Source organism: Pogona vitticeps, chromosome ZW-PAR, assembly GCF_051106095.1.
Source record: "Pogona vitticeps strain Pit_001003342236 chromosome ZW-PAR, PviZW2.1, whole genome shotgun sequence".
NCBI classification, from domain to species: Eukaryota; Metazoa; Chordata; class Lepidosauria; order Squamata; family Agamidae; genus Pogona; species Pogona vitticeps.
The window spans coordinates 2,716,737-2,736,462 of NC_135800.1; the positions used below are offsets into that span (position 1 = coordinate 2,716,737).

At 50.3% G+C, this 19,726-nt stretch overlaps 2 protein-coding genes across 7 annotated transcripts in view; one reads left to right on the forward strand and one right to left on the reverse strand.

The window, feature by feature from the left end:
• Positions 1 to 18: 18 nt before the first annotated feature.
• Positions 19 to 8,587, forward strand: GTF3C4 (general transcription factor IIIC subunit 4). Its single transcript, XM_020794842.3, has 5 exons — positions 19 to 524; positions 1,137 to 2,951; positions 4,002 to 4,132; positions 4,421 to 4,509; positions 5,274 to 8,587. The coding sequence occupies exons 1-5, from the start codon at positions 108 to 110 to the stop codon at positions 5,336 to 5,338; spliced, it is 2,517 nt and encodes an 838-aa protein (XP_020650501.3). The 5' UTR covers positions 19 to 107; the 3' UTR covers positions 5,339 to 8,587.
• Positions 8,321 to 19,726, reverse strand: part of AK8 (adenylate kinase 8) — a 66,973-nt gene continuing 55,567 nt past the window's right edge. The window contains exons 12-14 of one of the 6 annotated variants that reach the window (XR_012082220.2): positions 12,744 to 12,824; positions 11,355 to 11,963; positions 8,321 to 10,690 (exon numbers count right to left, since the gene is read on the reverse strand). Coding sequence is in view for 4 of the 6 variants with exons in the window: in XM_072984922.2 (XP_072841023.2) it covers positions 11,720 to 11,963; positions 12,744 to 12,824 (325 nt within the window). In the remaining 2 variants the exon portion in view is untranslated. Of the gene's footprint in view, positions 10,694 to 11,256; positions 11,964 to 12,743; positions 15,622 to 19,726 lie in introns of those variants that run through there. The other 5 variants (XR_012082219.2, XM_072984922.2, XM_078382806.1 and 2 more) reach the window with 5 other exon arrangements.

Consider the following 19,726-nt stretch of genomic DNA (forward strand, 5'->3'; position numbering starts at 1 on the left):
GTGGGGGGGGTCCTTTCCCACGCGGCCGCGCCTGCGCAAAGGCGTCAGAAGGGAAAAAGGGGGCGTGGCCCGCGAGGGAGGCTCTCCTGTGAGGCGCCGGCGGCAAAATGGCGGCGGCCGGGGTTGCTATGGTTGCTGAGGGGAGCCCCGGGGCCGGGAAGGCCGCCGCCTCGCCTGAGGAAGAGGAAGAGGAGGAGGAAGAGCTCGAGCCGTCGCCGGTGGAAGAAGAGGAGGAGGAGGAGGAAGAAGAGGGCCCTGAGGGGGAGGCCGGCCCGGCGGGCGGGAGCAGCGCCGGGTTCCGCTTAACGGCGGTGCGCCGCGAACCGGCGGTGCGTCTCCAGCACAGCGTGACCGGCCTGGAGCCCCTGGCCTGGTCCGAGGACCACCGCGTCTCGGTCGCCACGGCCCGGAGCGTCGCCGTCCTCGAGCAGCTGAGCGACGTCCACGGAGGAGGAGGAGGAGGCGCCGACCTCGTCCTCCACCGCACCGCCGTCCCAGCCCCGGCCGCCGCCTGTCACCTCAAGGTGGGCCTGCGGGGGGGGGGGGTGAGGTGGGGGAGAACCATACATATATATACACACACAGGGTGGAAGTGCGCAGGCGCGCTCTCTTGTCCCCGCCCCTCAAAAAAGCCACGCCCCCCTTGCTGGCTTGTGGAACTCCCTGCCACAAGGTGGGGGGGAAAGAAGGCTGGTCTAGCCCCCGGGGCCTGGCTGGCTGGCTTCTTGCAAAAGGGATTTTGGGGGGAGGTTGTTAAATGGGAGGAACCTTTTTCCCTCCTCCTGGCAGACCCTTCTGGAGTGAGAAAACAAGAATGATTGTGGTGGTTTAAGCAGAGGCTCCTCCCTGGTGAAGGGGATTGCCAGCCCTGGTTGGAATTGTAGTATAAACACCCCTGTATCCGCTGAGGATTGTTTCTGGGACCCTCGCGCTGCTTGTAAAGTTTTAGTGTATTCTCTTTTTTTTTCTTCCTTGTATGGCAAGAGGAGAAGATGGTGCAACTCAGCTGTGTTGAGTACCTGCTTCATTAGCTGAATATCTGATCAAGTAGGCAATTATTATTTTTTGCAGGTAACCCATTAACCTTCATTTTGAACTCACTAATGAAACGTGTGGTTCCCCCCCTCCTCCCCCAGGTTGGTTCCAAAAAAGAAGTTGCGGTATGTAAGGAAAAGTTTGCCAGTTCAAAGGATCCCACGATCAGCCAGACGTTCATGCTAGACAGGGTGTTCAACCCGGAAGGGAAATTACTACCTTCCATGCGAGGCTACAAATACGCCAGCTGGTCTCCGCTGGGCTGCGACGCGAACGGACGGTGTCTTTTGGCCGCGTTGACCATGGACAACAGACTGACCATCCACGCTAACCTGAACAGGCTTCAGTGGGTGCAGCTGGTTGATTTGACTGAACTCTACGGAGAGCGTTTGTGTGAAAACGGCTACAGGCTTTGCAAGGGAGAAATCCCCCGGGCCGATTTAGGGGACTTCTCCGAATTCCAGAGGAGACACAGCATGCAGACGCCCGTCCGCATGGAGTGGTCGGGGATCTGCACCACCCAGCAGGTGAAGCATAACAATGAGTGTCGGGATGTGGGCAGCGTTTTGCTGGCCGTGGTCTTCGAAAACGGGAACATAGCCGTCTGGCAGTTCCAGCTTCCTTTCACGGGCAAAGAATCCATCACCTCGTGCAACACCATCGAGTCGGGCATCGGCTCCCCCAGCGTCTTGTCCTGGTGGGAATACGAGCACAGCAACCGAAAGATGAGTGGGCTCATTGTAGGGAGCACGTTCGGGCCCATAAAAATCCTCCCCGTCAACCTGAAAGCGGTCAAAGGCTACTTCACGCTGCGACAGCCGGTGGTTTTGTGGCAAGAGATGGACCAGTTGCCAGTCCACAGTATCAAGAGCATCCCGCTCTATCATCCCTATCAGAAATGTAGTTGCAGCTTAGTGGTGGCTGCTCGGGGCTGTTACGTCTTCTGGTGCTTGCTCTTGATCTCCAAAGCCGGCTTGAATGTCCATAACTCCCACGTGACGGGATTGCACGCCCTGCCCATTGTCTCCATGACGGTGGACCGGCAGAACGGCACTGTTTACACGTGCTCCGTGGACGGGAAGGTCCGGCAGCTGATCCCCATCTTCACGGACGCTGCCTTGAAATTCGAGCACCAGCTGATCAGCTTGTCGGAGGTGTTCGGCTCGGTGAGGACGCACGGGATCGCGGTGAGTCCGTGCGGGGCCTACCTGGCGGTCGTAACGACAGAGGGCATGACCAACGGCCTCCATCCCATTTCCAAAACCTACCAGGTCCAGTTTGTGACCCTCAAAACGTTTGAGGAGGCTGCCGCTCAGCTGTTGGAATCGTCCGTCCAGAACCTCTTCCGGCAGGTAGACCTGACCGACCTCATCCGCTGGAAGATTCTGAAAGAGAAGCACATCCCACGATTCTTGCAGGAGGCCTTGGATAAAAAGATCGAAACCTTTGGCTCCACGTATTTCTGGCGCTTCAAGCTGTTCCTCTTGAGGGTCTTGTATCAGTCACTGCACAAAGCGCCGTCCGAGGCTTTGTGGAGGCCGACGCACGAGGACGCAAAAGTCTTTCTGGCACATTCCCCTGGGGCAGACCCTCTCGAGGAGCAGCCGCAGGATGAGGGGACTTCGAAACAGAGCAGGACGCGGCGCGTGAGCGAAGCAAGCAGGGGAGTGGAGACGGGCGATGACGCCCTTGGCCACTCAAGTGACCTTGGAGGGCGGGAGCCGGTGGAAAACAGGCTTCTGGAGATCCACACCCAGATTGAAGTGGTAGAAATGCATTTGACGCGGGAACATATGAAGCGGGTGCTGGGTGAGGTATACTTGCACACGTGGATTACAGAAAACACCAGCATTCCTACGAGAGGGGTCTGTGACTTCTTAATGTCTGACGAAAGTTATGACGACCGGACCGCACGGGTAAGCGCCTCTCGGTGTTTAAAAAGAATAATAATGATGGGTTATGAAAATTGGCTGCATGTAGAGGTGCCAATGAGCCAGAGTGGGTGCACGATTTGGCTTTTTGTTTGGAACCACCACGGTGATCCAGTCAACCCTCCTTGGCTCCTCCCATCAGGAGGAGCGGCTAAACCGATGAGCAAAAGCATACATAATTACATTGACTCGCCCTTCAGCAATGAATTGAATCAGTCTTCTTTAGGAGAGAGCAGCTGTTGGGTTTAGGCCACCCAGTCTAGGTGAGTGTTGTAGTCATAATAGAGTGCCTTGATCTGAGACAGAATGATCAGGGTTGCTGTTACATGCAGCCTGCAAACATTTGCTGGTGTCAGAAAATTAGCACACGTTTTCTGGGGGAACGGGAGAAGCTTTCCTGAAGCCAGCTAATTCTTCCTCTCTTCCTTCCCCTCCCGGCGAAATCTGAGTTGTTCAGTTCCTTGGGGGACAGGAACCTTTTCATTCACATGACTCTGCAATGCACTTTAACCATCCGCGTTCCTATATAAACAGCAACGATGCAATTGTGTGCTTGTCAAAAATCCTGTATGTGTGTGTTTTCAATCCCCCTCTTAAGAGGGTAAGACTGGAAACTCCGCTGACAGAAGAGAAGGGGTTCAAAAGTATTTTATCATGTTCTCTGAGTGGTAACATGCGCTTTGAGGCAACGTTCCCTTCCAGTTTGCCATTAACCATCAGCTCTTTATAAATATATATATATTTTTTCCCCAGATGCGTGGGGATTAAGGGCAATTAAATTTCCCAGACTACCTGAGCGGCGTGCGGAGAAATGATTTGCTCTGCCTTTTGCCTGAGTTGCCAGCATTAGCTTCCCCCCCCCCGCTCCATTGTGTTCTGCTTTAAGCAGGTTTGGGCTTTTTACAATCCTGTGTTCTTCACAGAGCCCCGCGCGGGCTCCTGTGAGATTCCCCCCACCTTTTCAGCAGGCAGATGTGTCTCTTCCTATAAGTGCTGCAGCTGACTTCTCCCTTCGCCACTGCTGTGTGTTCCCAGGTGCTGATTGGGCATATCTTAAAGAAGATGAACAAACAGACCTTCCCGGAGCACTGCAGCTTGTGCAAACAGATCCTGCCGTTCACGGATCGCAAGCAGGCGGTTTGTTCCAATGGACACATTTGGCTCAGGTGAGTTTGCTTCTCGGAAGCCGGGGTGCCTTACCTTCTGGTTTCAACGGCAGGAGAGGGTTGGAGGGGTCGTCTGCCTGACCCACCAGACCCTCTCAGGGTAGCCACCCCGAGGGAGGCCCAAAAGTCACCCACAAGAGGCAGGGCCTTCTACGCAGTGGCACCGGCCTTACAGAAGCAGCTCCCAGAGGAGTTCCACCTGGCTCCTTCCCTGCGGGTATGGCATGCCGCTCGCGTGACCCTTACAGCTGTGGCATTCTGTCGCGATCCCTGTGCTGCTTTTTGCAGGTGCTTTCTAACCTACCAGGCCTGCCAGAGTTTGGTGTACCGAAGGTGTCTGTTGCGTGACAGCATCGCCCGGCATCCGACCCCGGCTGGTGAGTATCTTCCTAAAAGATCTTGGAAAGGCTGGTGGAGCTTTAAGGGCAGATCCTCCCTTGGCTTCTAGCGGCTCTCAAGTCGTCCCTGCTTCGGGTGCCGTCCGAGCCTTGCTTTGGTGTTACTCCAATAGCAGGGGGAATCTGCCTGCCCTTTCGGGTAGCCAGAGTCGCATCGCTCATTTACAGCTCGTTTTAATTTAATTAAATGCCTTGCTTGGCCACCGTTCAAGGTTGGTCTTCCCAAGGCACTTTATATTGATTAGTTGTATCTCACCTTTCCATTTTCTGGGCTCAAAACGAAAACCTCCGCGCCGTCCCCCTTCCCCTTTTATCTTCACAGCAACCCTGTGAAGTAAGTCGGACAGTGGATGAGTCGTAGGTTCTGTGCGCGTCTTGGCTCAGCGAGGAGTCGGATCTGGTTCTTCCGGATCTTTCCCTCACCCTCTGACCCTTACATCACCTTGTTTCTCTTAACGGTAGCATCCAACAGAGGACAGTAGAATTCATCATACAGCACATTAAACTCGCTAGTTAAATTACAATACAGTGTGGTTTGAAACGAATCTGTGGCCTTTGCATACCTGGGAGGTGGGAGCAGGTGTTGGAAATACCACAGGACTATTTGGAGAGCAGAGCGCAGTGTTTTGAAGATGATAATGTTTTTGTTCCCCTTGCAGCACCCCTTCCTTCCTGTCCTGAGCCTGTGTTTTTCTCCCTTTTTCTTTTTCCATCCACCCAACCGCTTCTTCTCTTACTTCCAGATCCCGAATGGATCAAGAGGTTGTTGCAAGGACCTTGTACGTTCTGTGACTCTCCTGTTTTCTAGCGAAGGGCTCCCAGCGGAGAACCCGAAGGTCCACCCAGCCTGGGAAGCGCCCGAAGGCGCAGGCGTGCAGATGCTCCCAAGGGAGAAAAATTCAGGAGAGCTTGTGAGGTGGAGATGCTCGGGGAGGGTCCCAGGTCTCTTTTTTCAACTCTTACGAAGGCAGGAGCGACCATCGCATGGGAAACTCCAACACTGGGACTTTGGAAACGGTTCTGATCCTAGTTCCAGTTGAACAGCGTCCGTAGGCTTGTTTCTTTCCGTCAAGCGGGGCCCGGAATCGGAGAAACGCACCGTGCCCCCCCCACGCCCGCCTGCAGCGAAATGCCGAACAGCAAGCTCCTACCTGGGGGTTGGGGGTTGGGGTGGGCAGATGATCAGCACTTCCCATCTCTTGAACTTTTTTTGACCGCCGTTGGCACTTAACTGTACCAGAGACTATTAAATTATTAGAAATAACGGGGTTTTCTGCATGTTTTAAAAATATCTTGCATGCTAGTCATCATCTGTGAAGAAAACTGGGCCATTTTTGTTTTACTACTGCGGAGTTTAACCGACGCGTCTCGGGCTTTCCTTCCCAGAAGCATCAGGCAACTGGAAGATCGCTCAGAACCTCAGGTTTTAAAAACTGGCTCGTTCCACACTGTGCAGAGCTGTCTTAACACCTTGGGCATCCGTTATTTTGATACCCCCTGTGCCTACTTCTTTTAAAAAATAAGCACCTCTCTGTTGACACTGGCGTCTCCTAGCCTCCCACCCTTTTTTTTTTTAAGCAAGAATTGTACTCGCGCTTGGCCAAGAATCGCTTTCCTCCAATAACAGTCCAGGTGGAGGAGAAATTTTTTTCACCACTTCTGGCTTGAGCAGCCAGTTTGCTTCGAAATTCAGCTCAGCCAAAGCCTACTTTCCGATCACCTGATTCAGGTAGGTTTCAGCGGAGTGGCTTAAACAGAAGAAAGAGATTTCCGTCTCTGTATGGCTGGATCTACCTGTGCAGCAGAATGGTACGTGGGATTACTCCAGGCTTCAGTGCGTGTGTGTTTGGTAGGAGTTTTAAGTGCTATCGCTGCTGCGTGTACAAGTTCCTGCAATTTAAAAAGTGGTGTTATAGAGAGAGGGTAGTGCCGGTCCTTCCCCTCGCCACTTGGTAGGGTTTTGATTCTGAAAGGAGGCTCTGTGTGTCCGTCATCATCTTACAATGGCAGAGTTTGGAAGGGACCCCCTGGGATCATCCAGTCCAGCCCGTCAGGGAGGTCCTGTTGCAGGGAATCGAACTCCCAACCTCTCCTTAACCCCTGAGCTATCCATCCAGCAAAATTACTGAACCCTAATTTGGATGTTTAACATCATCATCATAGAACTGGAGAGCTAGAAGGGACCCTTATGGAACATCCAATCCAGACCCTGTCAAGGAGCCTCTGTGGGGGGGAATCGAACTCCCAATCCTCTGCCTCCGCGGCCAGAGGCCTCAACCACCAACCTATCCAGCCGTACACGTGTCTTTCCCTCCTCTTCCTTTTTTACCTGGTGCGCCCTACTCAGCACCTGAAGTTTAAGGTTTTGTTTCTTGCGTTGTAGGCTGACGTTCCCAAGTTCATACTCTTAGGCAGGCCCACACAACCAGAGATAAGAAGGCTGCACCTTTTTCATTTTTAACCAAACACGAAGGCCGTCTCTAGTTAAACAGATCTGAAGTAGGAAATGTGGTGGTGGTGGGGGTTTGGTGGTGGTGGGAAACGTGATGGCAGCCTTCGGCATCCCACCAGACAAGTCTCAGGATCCAACCCCGCCCTAACAGCTTCGTAAAGGCTCCGGTTTTCCGACGGAAGGAGCAAATGCTGTTTTCCCTACAGCCGCTCTCCTTCCTCGGCTTTGCCCGTCACCAGAGCGCCGATCATGGCCTGTTGAGAGGACCTAATGGGTACGCATTAGACAGTCATACTTACTGGGTTAATTGGATTAAAACAGTGTAAAATCCTAATTAAAAATTGAACAGTGTGTTCTTGCGGTGGTAAGACGAGCAAGGGGAGAGTGTTCCCAAGCCGAAGCCTCATCAATCAGCGCTGCTAAAGAAATCCAGACTGGCAGAGTAGATAAGGGGGGGACAAGGGTCACCTGCAGGCCACGAACAGGCCACGCTCTGCTCCAAGATGGACGTGGGCACCTTTTTTTCAGTCCCAGAAGCACCTCGGGAGGCCTCCTTTCCTTTTTCTTCCCAGCGTAGGAGAAGACAACTCTTCCCCCCCCCCTCAATTGAGACCACTTGCTTGGCTAAATGTGGGCAGGATCAGAACTCGAGAGCAAGCTGGGCAACCGCCTTCTTCGCTCTCTGCTTCTGCCCTCGCCCCTTGCGTCTCTCTTTTCGATTCACCCCCTGCTCAGCGCGCGGAGGAACGGATCACTCTTTGCCAGAAATCGGAACTGATTGCTCAAACACAGTGTGTTGGAAACGAGACGAAGCTCAGTAATTTGCTCCTTCCGCCTCTGTCCCTGCCCACCAGTTTAGCCTACACAGCTGTGGAGAGATTCAACAGAGACCCTTGATGCAGGAGAAAGCTTCACAAAGTCCTTAGAAGAAGGAGAAAACTGAATCCACTCTTCTTCAGCTGTCTCCGTGAAGTTAGTCAAGGGCCGATCTGAACGTTTCGCGTTCAAAGGGACTACATTCTCGCTTAATACAGCTGCAGGATTACATACTCCAGAGGACCAGGATTTTGGCCTTTAAAAAAATCAGACACCGGATATACCGTGTTGTGTAAAAGACCTTAAATCTGTTTGCCACATCAGCATAAAGACTGAATATTTACACATCGCCACGTTGGTAATTTCTAGATTTGTCTGACTCTGCCAGCGTGCGCTCTTTGGGGCTCATAAAACACTATAATGCCATCATGGAGTATGGTTAAGATCTCGTTCTTTAATCAAGTTAAACTTTTTTGTATCGTGTTTAAAAACCAAACTAAACCCATGGGTTTTTTGTGTGTGTTTTTAATCCAGAAGAAATATTAATCAACCGACTGACTCTCTATTGTTACGGCTCTTGACCAAACATAGGCAGTGTTATCTTTACTTCCTGGAATTTCCCAAGTCCCTTGAGGGAGGTACGTTACTGTGAATGTTAATGCTGTATATATATGGTTGGCTTATTTTGCAAATGTGCAAGCATAATCTGGAGAATGTGTTTTTCAACCCTGCCACAGTAGCGCTGTTCCATAAAGTCCTTTTCTAAATAAAGAAGTATGTGCGTGTTGCCTTTATGTGCCTTTTAACAAGGGGGAGGGAGCGGAGGGTTGTCAAGGACACCCGATTTTTGGGCGAGCTGGCAAAATGAAGATTTCGGCTTGGCAGCTGGCCCAACCACTGAAACGGGTGCATAAATCCCAAGGTGCATTCACCATATGGGCCGTGGCTCCGTACCACGTGTTGGAGGATTTCATCACGTCTCCTGGGATCAAGCAGACAGATTCGGGGGAAGCATCATGAGCCGCCTTTCTCAACTGCCCCCTGTAAGCTTCACCAAACCTTACAAGCCTTTCTCCTTTTTAGCAGGTCCTGTCTCTTCTGCTTCCTGACTGAATCCTTAGGTGGATTGGTCTCCAAAGGAGAGATGATCAGAAATAAAGGGAGAAAGACCCCCCCCCCTCATCGTTTTCTCTTTTCAGTTGGTTTACATCCCTTCGGAACCTCTCTTAAATGCTTTTGGGCATGTGTCCACTTTCCCAGCCCTCCATTTAAAAAAGGTACCCTTCACCAAGCTGGCAGTGTCCTATGTACTGTAGGTTGTGGCTGGGAGGAGCCCGAACGGAAGATGAAGATGATGCTCGGGCGCCTTACGGATGTTTGTCGCAACACTTGAGAATGGCTAGAGATGAACGGCTGTGGTCCTGGGTCAACGACATGAAGGGAAGGTGTTCCTGTTGAAAATCCTTGACCTGCGTTTATTCCTCGCCCCCTGTATTCCTGTTGCATTCCCGGAGCATCATCAGAAGGGCTTCTTAAGCCAACGCAATGTGGTGAATCAGAATCGTGGAGTTGGAAAGGGTCCTCAAAGACCATCCAGTCCAACCCCTGCTCGAGGCAGGGATCCAAGTCAAAGCAGATCGGAGAGAGGGTGGTCCCGTTGTCTCTTGCACTCAGGGCATAAGGACTAGGAGAATCCATTTCCTATCCGGGCTGAACCTCAAAGCTCATTGAACGCCTTTTCTACAGAGCAAGGGTTTACACAATCGAGAAAGGACGGTGCTGGCCCTCGGACATTGGGAGCCAACCAGGGAACGCAAAAAGGGCCATTCAACCATCACGCTAACATCCGGAGGTGTGAGGTGTTCTTGCCTCTCATGTCCGAACCCCCACTCCCTTGTTTTCCTCATAATCTTCTTGCCTCATGTTTATCTGGCCGGAATCAGATGCTAATCAGATCCAGTCTCGTTCCCAAATTGCTTTTGAAGCACTGCCTTTCCAATTATAAAAGTCTTAATTCCTGTCCTCGCCCGCTGAACCTTTCCCCGCATTAATGGGGGCCTCTTACTATGCAAAGCGGATGCAAAGGCCTCGTGTTCGTTTCCCGATAATTAAATGAATGTCAATTGTTCGAGTTGTTTCCGAGGGAGAGCCCTACAAGAGTATTAGCGTGTTCTGCTAACCCAGACAGCCTGTACTCCAGGCCTGGCAGAAGCCCTTGGGGGGGGGGGGGAGAGAGAGAGAGAGAACAGGGGGTGTTTTAACCGCTGACCTGAGACTCTTGAGCGGACGCGCTGGCTGCATCCCAATAAGCCAGCCTCGTTCGGCTCCGGTTTCTGTGCAACCGGCTGAGCGGAACTAATATCTGTGGCCGCATATAGATGAAAGAATTGTGTTGGACGGGAGGGAGGGAGAGAAAGAGAGAGGAATGGCTTTACGGCTAAATTAATTAAGCAGATGTACCTGTCTAATTAAAGAGACGCTGTCCCCCTTTGTCCTCTCACCTGCACGGCAAACAGTATTTAAATGCGCGGCCGAACCGTTTCGCCTATCAATATTTAGTAGGAACACTCTGATGGAGGTGATATTAGCAAGATGTACTGCTCCATTTATTATTAATGGCGGCCCTTCCAATTTATGCGCGGGGAGCCGTGTAGCTTTACAGCGGGGACGGGAAGCGAGCCGCTCAAGTAAGCAGCCCCAGAGCACGCCAGTAAGGGGAGACCGGTCACTGATAGCCTGGGGGGCAAGCCGGTGGTGACCCTTTTTTTTTTGGAGGGGACATGCTGATGTCATCCTGTCTGGTTGCAGAGTGACATCAGTGCAAGGGTTCTCCTTCGTTGGTTGTATCCATTGGGAACTGTCGGTGAACGGAGGCTGGTGGGCTGGTCCTCCCTGCTGGGGAAGAATAATAATCTTAGAACCGCAGGGCTGGAAGGGACCTTACGTGGATCATCGAGTCCACCTCCTCCTACTAAGAAGGCCCAGTGGAGGATTCAAACTCCCAACCTCTGGCTCCACAAGCCACAGACCTAAACCGCGGAGATATCCACCCGTTCACAAGAACACACCCCCAAGCGTTGGCTATCCTGTCTCTCCTCTGGATAACTCCCATTCAAGTCTTTGAAAAGTGCTCTCTTATCTCCCCTCCATCTTCTTTTCTCGAGGCTAAACACAGCTCTTTCTGTCTTTCCTCCGAGGGCTTGTCCTCCAGTCCCCTGATCCTCCTTGTTGCCTTCCTCCGAACTGGCTCCAGTTGGTTGGCATCCTTCTTAAAGGGCAGTTTTCAGAGCTGCCCCTTCTGCTGTCAGTTTTTATTACTGTTTAGCACGACTTTTAAATGGGAAACGGTCTTCCTTTCCCCCTTACCCACATCCAGACGCTCCCAACTGCCCTCCCCTCTAGTGCAGATGAGCAGACATTGCAAGAGATGCAACCGAGGGATCTTAACGCAGAACCGGTGCTGTTCAAAACCTTTTAATTCTCTCTCCTAGACCCCTTCAAACCAAGACAAGGATCACAAAAGGAAATCAGACGCATTTTTTTCCTGAACACTCACCAAGACAAGAGAGGATGAAGTGAGGTTTCCTTCCTTCCTCCTGAAACTTCTTGAGATTAGTAAGATCCAAAATTCCTGTCAACTTGGTTATCAAGAAGGCTAATGCTTCGAACATCTCTTGCAAATAAGGCTAATGCTTCGAACGTCTCTTGCAAAGCATAAACTTGGGGAAAAACCCAAATTCATTGGTAGAGCGGGGGGGGATTGGGTCCCTTGGTGCATACATACATGTATGTACTTCACTTGGCTTAAAACAACAGTGGACAGTTACCTAGGAAGTTTGATGAAAATGCTTCCAACTCATACTTGAGGTTCAGTGTTGGATGAGATTTCCCTCCTATCAAGAACCCCAACTCGCTGTGTACTCAGAGATCTTTCTGGGTCTTAGGAAGTGGGTTCACGATATAACTTTCTATGTACTCAAAGATGGTCTGGGGATCTTGGTCGGCATTGATAACAACAGCATCTTCAAAGAAATTCTCCAGGTCACCAGCAAGCCTAAAGTAGGCGTCCACCTTGAGCTTCACAGCGTCTTCCGTATTCTTGGGGTGGACGAGGAGACGATCATTCACTTCCTCGGTGGGTGCAGGTTTGTACAAGGTGTGGTATCTGGAGATGGGAGGCAAACGGAGCAAGTTCGTCAACGTCCCCTCTCATCTTTTGAAGATGCTCTAGTCATCCGCGGTTCCCAACCTTGGGTCCCCAGATGTTCTTGGACTAAAACTCCCAGAAGCCTTCACCACCAGTTGTGCTGGCCAGGACTTCTGGGAGTTGTAGTCCAAGAACATCTGGGGGGCCCAAGGTTGGGAACCACTGCTCTTATAGTACAAAAAGAATCGCATACATGTGAAAATAAGCTTTAGTAGCACATACCCAGAATTATCAACAGTGCTCCTAATAACCAATCCTCTACAGTTTTACTTAACACCTAATACTTTTTAGGTGCTGTATGAATAGTCCTTGATCTCTAAGAAGCAGGATATGAAAGGACGATGGGAAAAGCCAGGAGGAACTCTTTCCCTGGCCAATGGGTGCGTCTAGGCTGCTCTTTCCTTGATATCATGTCTAGGATGTGCTTGCCTTCAGCTCAGTGGTTGCCTAAGGCTTTGGGAAACGCAGGGTCTTAAGCACCTGCAACTGAGGACAGATGCAGAGTAACAAATTTAACCCTGTTTATGGAGAAGGTGAAGTCTTCCACAATGGGTACAGGAACCTCGTGGACAGAAGGTGACGTCCCGCCCCCCCCCCCAAAAAAATATACAGAGGGATGATGGTCACCTCCATGTCCATCACAGAGACTCCGTCGGTTTCCTTCTGAGCTTAGCGCCTATTGATCAGTGGTAGAAATCAGTGAGATCACCTTCAGGATGGTCCATTATGACCACTAACCTTTCCCCAGTGATGGGGTCCACCGTACGGTAGGACAGGCGCTCCAGAATGGTGTCAGCTGAAAGGCTCAGGAAAAACACCCTGTTATGAAAAGAGAAAAGAGGAGTTGTCGGCGCTTAAGACCTTTAGCACAGAATCATAGAGAGTCGGAAGGGGCCGATAAGGCCAGCGAGTCCAAACCCTGCTCGGGACAGGAATCCAAACCGAAGCAGATCCGACAGAGGGTTGTCCAATTTTCTCTTGAAGGCTTCCAGCGCTGGAGCGCTCACCACCTCCCGCAGTCATTGGTTTCACTGTTGTATTGCTCTAACGGTTAGGATTCTTCCCCCCCACCCCTCCTGGATATTCAGCAGAAATCTGGCTTCCTCTAACTTGAGCCCATTCTTACGTGTCCTGCAGTCTGGAATGATTAAGAACAGATCCTGCCCCTCTTCTGTAGGACGACCTTTCAGGGATTTGAAAAGGGCTCTCCTGTTCCACCTCCATCTTTTTCCAAGGCTAAACCTGCCCAGTTCTTCTAGTCTTTCCTCATCAAGTTTGGTTTCCAGCCCCTTGATCCTCCTTCTTGCCCTCAAACAGAACTTGCTCCAGTTTGCCGGCATCCTTCTTCAAGTGCCGTGTCCAGAATTGGACGCAATACTCTAGAGCAGGGGTCCCCAACCTTGGGCCTCCAGATGTTCTTGGACTACAACTCCCAGAAGCCTTCACCAGCACCTCTGCTGGCCAGGATTTCTGGGAATTGAAGTCCAAGAACATCTGAAGGCCCAAGGTTGGGGACCACTGCTCTAGAGGAGGCCTAACCAGCACGGAATAGATGGGGACTAGTACCTCAGAGCATATCGTTTGGTTTCGAGACCAATTGGAGGTTTGTTGGAAGGACTAACAAAAGAGCCATTAGCATCACACAGCAAGCTGGGCGTTCCTAAGGGCCCCAAACTGTCCATTTTGACTTGAACCAGTTGCCTTGGTGCTTGGAAAAGAGGTTTTTTTTGTGATGGAGATGGTTGATTCCTGACTTTGTTAGGGCAATGACTTTTGGACGTTGTAGGAGGTGTCCAAGGTGCTGAAGTTCAACATCCCCGGACAGCTCTTGGAAAGCATGGCATAAAACTCAGGGAAGAGCTACTGTCCTCCATCAGTTCTTCCCACCTTCTCAAAACTGGCAGTGCCATGAACTAAACATGGGACCTTCCTGGTTGTAAAATACATGCTTCTTCACTGACTTATGGGGTCCATCCTGACATTGACCGACAGATTATCGCACTGGGTGGAGAAGCTCCACCATGGAGAAGGTAGTCCGCCATACTACGACCAAAGAAAATTCAAGAGGAAATAAGCACCCATCCAAACACGTACACATCCAGAGAACAGAGTTCGATTCCCCCACTGGGCCTACAAGGGAGAAGAGCTTTGGGCCAGCTGCACAGTCCCAAGGATGCCCCCTAGAGGAAGGGAAGGGTAAAGCACTTCTGAATATTTCTCTGCCTGGAAAAGGGTCGCCATAAGTCAGAAATGATGATGAATTCATGGAGATGATCTCATATCAGGGCTGGTCAGTGGGGTGGTGATGGTATAACAATCTTTCCCAAGCCTTCTTCATAAACTAGCTTCTCCTTGGGCTGCCTCTCAGATTATGTTGTGCAGCTTTTTCTATATGATGATATGTTATTTCTTTTCTCTTTTTTTGGCATGCATGCCTCTCAGACCGTTGAATGTAAGCTTTAGACATGCACCAAAGCGAACATTTTATATTTACTGGAGGGTGCAGGGGGGGGGAGAGGATCAGATCAGATGAAAGCTGGAGGTTTTCCCATGGCATACACAGAACGGATGACGGGGGCCTCCTTTGTAGAACTTAAAACTTATGAAAATCACACCGCTCGCTCTTCAAATGTGTACACATAATGACTTCCACTTGCATTGTAGGGGTGTGTGTGGGTTTTTTAAAAAAAAAAAATAAAGCTTTTTTTTTTTAAGCTGAAGATCTCAATGATTCCAAAGACAGGAGAAGAATATAACAGTTTTCAACAGTCTTTTATCCCTTACACTCTAAACATTTTGTTTTTGCTTTTTTTCCCTGTTGCCCAACAACCACATGGAAGCGTGATTGTCAGAACAGGTAACTTGCGATGATGGGTGTCTAGAGATGAATATTCTAGCAGAGGTAGGGAAGGAGGAATAAAAGGCAATGATGCCTGCTTATACAGCCTTGATAATTGATACGGCTTGGGCTCCCCCTATTATATTCCAAAATAAACAAAACAAAAGAGGGAAAAAGGAGGATAACCTGGCCTATCAAGCACCCTTGTCGCTATTCATAGGCGCTAACGTGAGAAGCGGAGGGGAGGGAAAGGAAAGAGGCGGCCTCCTGAAGCAGAGACGGAAGAATTGAAAACATCCACCGCACTTAAAAAGCTGCCAGCAAAATGAACCTCAGAAGCCGCTTGTTGGAACGATTCTTTTTTTTTTTTTTTAAGCGAGATGCGTCTTATTATTCAGTCTGGTGTCAGCATTCAAGATAAGAGAGGGGAGGGAGGGAGGGAAGCAGTGTGGGGGGGACGTGGCAGGAAAAGCAACACTGGGTATTCCTCCATCAAGAGAGCGCACTGTCTAAAGCCATAGGGACCGGTTGCGACCGCTTTGTGGCCTTGTCGAATCGGGGGAAGACAAGGCAGCCATGTTCTGGAGACGATCGCTGGACCTCTACCTGTGCCGCTCAAAATGCACTGTCCTTTCTCAAGGAAGCATTAGGAGCATTGAATCGAGGGTTGAAGGATGATGCAAAGAGGAACATGCTGCTGGTGGGCTGGCTGTTTCTCTTCAGTAGAACCCCAGCATCCGCGGGGGATCAGTCCCAGCCATCGCCACCCCGTACATCCTGAAAAATGTGGATAATAGCAAACACTATTATAAAAGCGAACACTGTACATAGCATAGTCTCTGGCTCCCTCTTGTGGTCAGTTCTGGTAATGACATGGTGGAAACCTAGGTCTTTGGCTCCCACTAGTGGCCCATTCTGAGAATGTCACGATTAGAAATACATATTTTGGGGATTTTTCTTTTAATATGTTTAGACCGTGGATCAGTGAATCAGCGGATACTGATCCTGCAGCTAATGGCTCTAAATTGCCCGACCAAGGCCAAACCACCCACATTTGTTTGCAATGCCACTGGAGTAGCTTGTAACAGTATATGCCATTCATAGGGACACCTATTAGTCTCCCCGCAATCAAGATCTCAGCTTTGCTCAACAGGAACAAAGAAACTTAACAGGGCATCATCCTTTAATCCTGTAGCTCCCATCATCCTGCTGCCTGGCATACTTCTCAGATGCCAAGAGGCCTCTTCTAAATGCCCTGCAAGACCCTGAGTTCAGCGTTGTAGGAAAACGACCAGAAATTCGGAGTCCAGGGTAGTGTGAGGACCTCAGCAGTGGGGCTGGCCAGAGCCCCAAAGCCCCCCCCCCAAAAAAGCTGGCTCAAGTTGTGGGTTCCTCTTCAAGTGCAAACAGCGGTGGCCTGTTGCATGGAAACAAACGAGACTGGAACACTATAGGCATAGTATACCTTGACTTCAGCAAAGCCTTTGATGAAGCATCTCATGATGTTCTGATCAGCAAGCTAGCTAGGTGTGGGCTGGATCGAACAAGTATCTGGTAGAGACACCGTGGGTTACAGAATCGTAGAGCGTGCTTCTCGATGGCTCCTTCTCCGACTGGGAGAAGGTGTAACAAGTGGGGTGCCCCGAGGCTCAGTCCTGGGTCCGGTTCTCTTCTAGACACCAGATTTGAAGAAGGACGCCAACAAAACCGGAACACATTCAGACGAGAGCAACAAGGGGACTGGAAACCAAGCCCTAGGAGGAAAGACTGAAAGAACTGGGCAGGTTTAGCTTGCAGAAAAGAAGACTGAAGTGAGAGAGGAGAGCCCTTTTCAAAGACGTGCAAGGGAGTCCTCCACCGGAGCGGCAGGATCTGTCCTCCATCATTCCAGAGGGCAGGACACGTAACGATGGGCTCAAGGTATAGGAAGCTAGATTTCAGTTGAATATCAGGAAAAACTTCCTAATTGTTAGAGAAGTACGATGATGACCTCACGGGGAAGGGGTGAGCGCGCCAACGCTGGAGGCCTTCAAGAAAAAAAACTGGACCATTATCTGTCCGATCTGCTTTGACGTGGGATTCCTGCCTTGAGCAGAGGGTTGGACTGGATGGCCTTCAAAGCCCCCTCCCGACTCCATGATTCTAGGATTCACAGAACACAATACGGACGGAGCTGTCTTAGTCCACACACAGACACCCCAAATAATTAATACTTCTTTCAACTAGCCGTTTTCACTTTCTTTTCTGGCCCGACTGCAACTTTCCAAAATAGAAAGCCATTTGTCTTCTCTGCCTTGCTGAAATAGCCAATGCATCTCTGCCCGCTGGTATGCAGGGACCAGCTGCCCCCTTTTCTCTTTTTGCACGCCATGCACTTCCTCTTTCGCATCTTGTTTTTCTCCAGCGAAGCCCCCACTGACCGCTTCTTGTTTAAAATGGAGCATAATTGATTGTCACAAACCAGCCCCAGCTGGGCCTAAACATTCTCCAGAGGACCATCAACCTCCGACAAGGACCGATTTTAACCACTGAACTACCAAATGCTTCTGGTCTGGTTGTGTTTATTAATCTTCAAATCTTAGAAGAGCTGGAAGGGACCCTTTGGGTCATCCATTCCAGCCCGCCCAGGAGAGGCGTCACAGGGAATCGAACTCCCAACCTCGGGCTCGGCAGACAAGAGACCTGCGCCCAAGGGTTTCGTTTCATTTGCAACCCAAATATCCCAGAATTTGAACGCCTAAGTGGGAGAGGAAAGGAAAAACAGAGAAGTCGCTCACAGGGCCAAGGATGCGGACCCCAGTAAGGCAGAAAAGCGGTACAATCACAAAGGGGAAAAAAGCTGGTCTTAAATTTGCCAGCTGGGGCCAGCAGCCTCAAATCCGACAGATCCTGGAAGATTTGGTTAAGCATCATCATTTCCAAAGAGAGATAAGCAGGATAGTGACCATTTCCTAAAAAGTATGTCTCCCCCCCCTTCTCTTTAGTAAATACAGTTTTACTTCCTATTTATGTTGTTAATTGACCTGCTAAGAGATTTATTCCCTGCCATCACTCAATCCCAAAATAGTTGGGAATGTTATCCACGGCATGAATGTGGAAAAAAACAAAACATACCCCCCCACACCAAAAAAGAAAAGGGCTACGCTCATTCAGCACCAATGCTTAAGCATCTTTTTGAGGTCCCTCTAAAGCTCTCTTAGAAAAAATTGTTCCTAATTCCTTCCTCCCTCTTTGCAGGCTGGTTGTCTGAGCATCTGCTTCCGACATCAAACCGCCCCCTCCCCACCTCCTTCATTTTCATTCCCTACCTCCTCCTCCTTCCCGTTTGTTATTCCATCATTGCCAGCTTCCCCCCGGGAGTTGGTTCCGACAGCACTTCACGGATCAGGGAGAAAGACGGGAGAAGCCGGAGCGCCCCCCCCCTTTCCTCCTAATTGTGGGCTTCATCGTTGCACATTTCGGAGAGGGGGGCTTGTGACGCCCGGCCGGGCTGAGTGCCACAAGCTTCGCTTGGATGCTGGGCCGTGCAAATACAAAGGGTTAGATTAGATCCCATCTTTTATGCGGCTGCAAAAGGAGCTGGGCTATCTAATGGTAATCATCATCATCATCATCTTAGCATTGCAGAGCTGGAAGGAAACCCTCTGGATCATCAGCCCTTGTCAAGGAGGCCCAGTGGAAGAATCGAACCCCTATCTGGACAAGAAATGGCTAGCCACAAAGCTTCATTCATTCATTGGTAATCTCCAGAATAGACTACTGCAATGCACTCTACGTGGGGCTGCCCTTGAACGCAGTACAGAAACTTCAACAGGTCCAAAATGTGCCAGCCAGGCTGATCGTTGTGTCTAGTAAATCCAGTTATACTGGCGTGCCTGCATACTTGGGCGTCCTGACAGTTTCCATGCTCAGTTCGAGGCGCTGGAGCCCTTAATGGCTTAGGACCTCAATATCTGTCAGAACGTCTCTCGCAGAAATCATCTACCTGTTCCAGCCGCTCCTCTCAATCCATGTTATGAAAAACGGCCAAAGCGCAGAAAGTCAAAATGACAACTTTGGAATAAGTTACCAACAGAGATACCCCAGGTTCATTTCCTTCCTTAGGTTCATGAAACTGGTAAAGAAATAATTATTTAAAGCTGCCGTTGTCATGCTACTCTAACAGTTAAGATGTTTTTTCCTGATATTCAGCTGAAGTCTGGCTGTCCTGCACGTAGCAATGGGTTCAAGCAGCAGGAAGCCAGAATTAGGGTACGAGCAATGGGCGCATGTTCTGTGGAAGTTATCAGATTCAGAGCCGAGTCGGCGGAGCTGAGAAGCCTTGGTTTCAAATCCGGTGGGCGAGGGAAGTACTTTGAGATGAAGTCTGAGAAAGCACCAGAATGAGCTTGGTTCCTCTTTTCCCTGCCAGAAACCCTAATTCTAAACACTTCTAAAATGAGTTCTTCGCTTTGTTCTTTCTCCTCTTCCTTCCCCGTTGCTTCGCCTTTCGGGTCACGTCTTAAAGATAACGGCGAGAGCTCAACACCACGAGGCAGATTAGGCTGAGAGAAAACCGGGTGCCTGAGCCCGCCGGTAGGGGATTCGAATCGCCGACACCCTGCAATCTAACGATTTCACTAGACTGATTCTCAACACGGACTCGTACAGTTTTATAAACGGATGATCATCTTGGCGCACGGCAGAGCTGGAAGGGACCCTCTAAGATCATCCAGTCCAGCCCCTGTCGAGAAGGCTCCGTGGCGGGAATCGAACTCCCAACTCTCTGGCTCTGCAGCCGGAGGCCTTCAACCACTGAGCTACTCAGCAGTTCATGAGCTATCCAGTTTCCAGAAATAATAATAGCAATTGCCATGAAAAAAAATGCCATTTAACTCTCAAT

Excerpts from the sequence above, each read along its gene's own strand:
- GTF3C4 (XM_020794842.3), top strand. The coding sequence starts at position 108 with ATGGCGGCGGCCGGGGTTGCTATGGTTGCTGAGGGGAGCCCCGGGGCC. Across the intron at positions 525-1,136 it reads CCGCCGCCTGTCACCTCAAG|GTTGGTTCCAAAAAAGAAGT; the intron begins GTGGGCCTGCGG and ends CTCCTCCCCCAG. Across the intron at positions 4,510-5,273 it reads CCGGCATCCGACCCCGGCTG|ATCCCGAATGGATCAAGAGG; the intron begins GTGAGTATCTTC and ends TCTTACTTCCAG.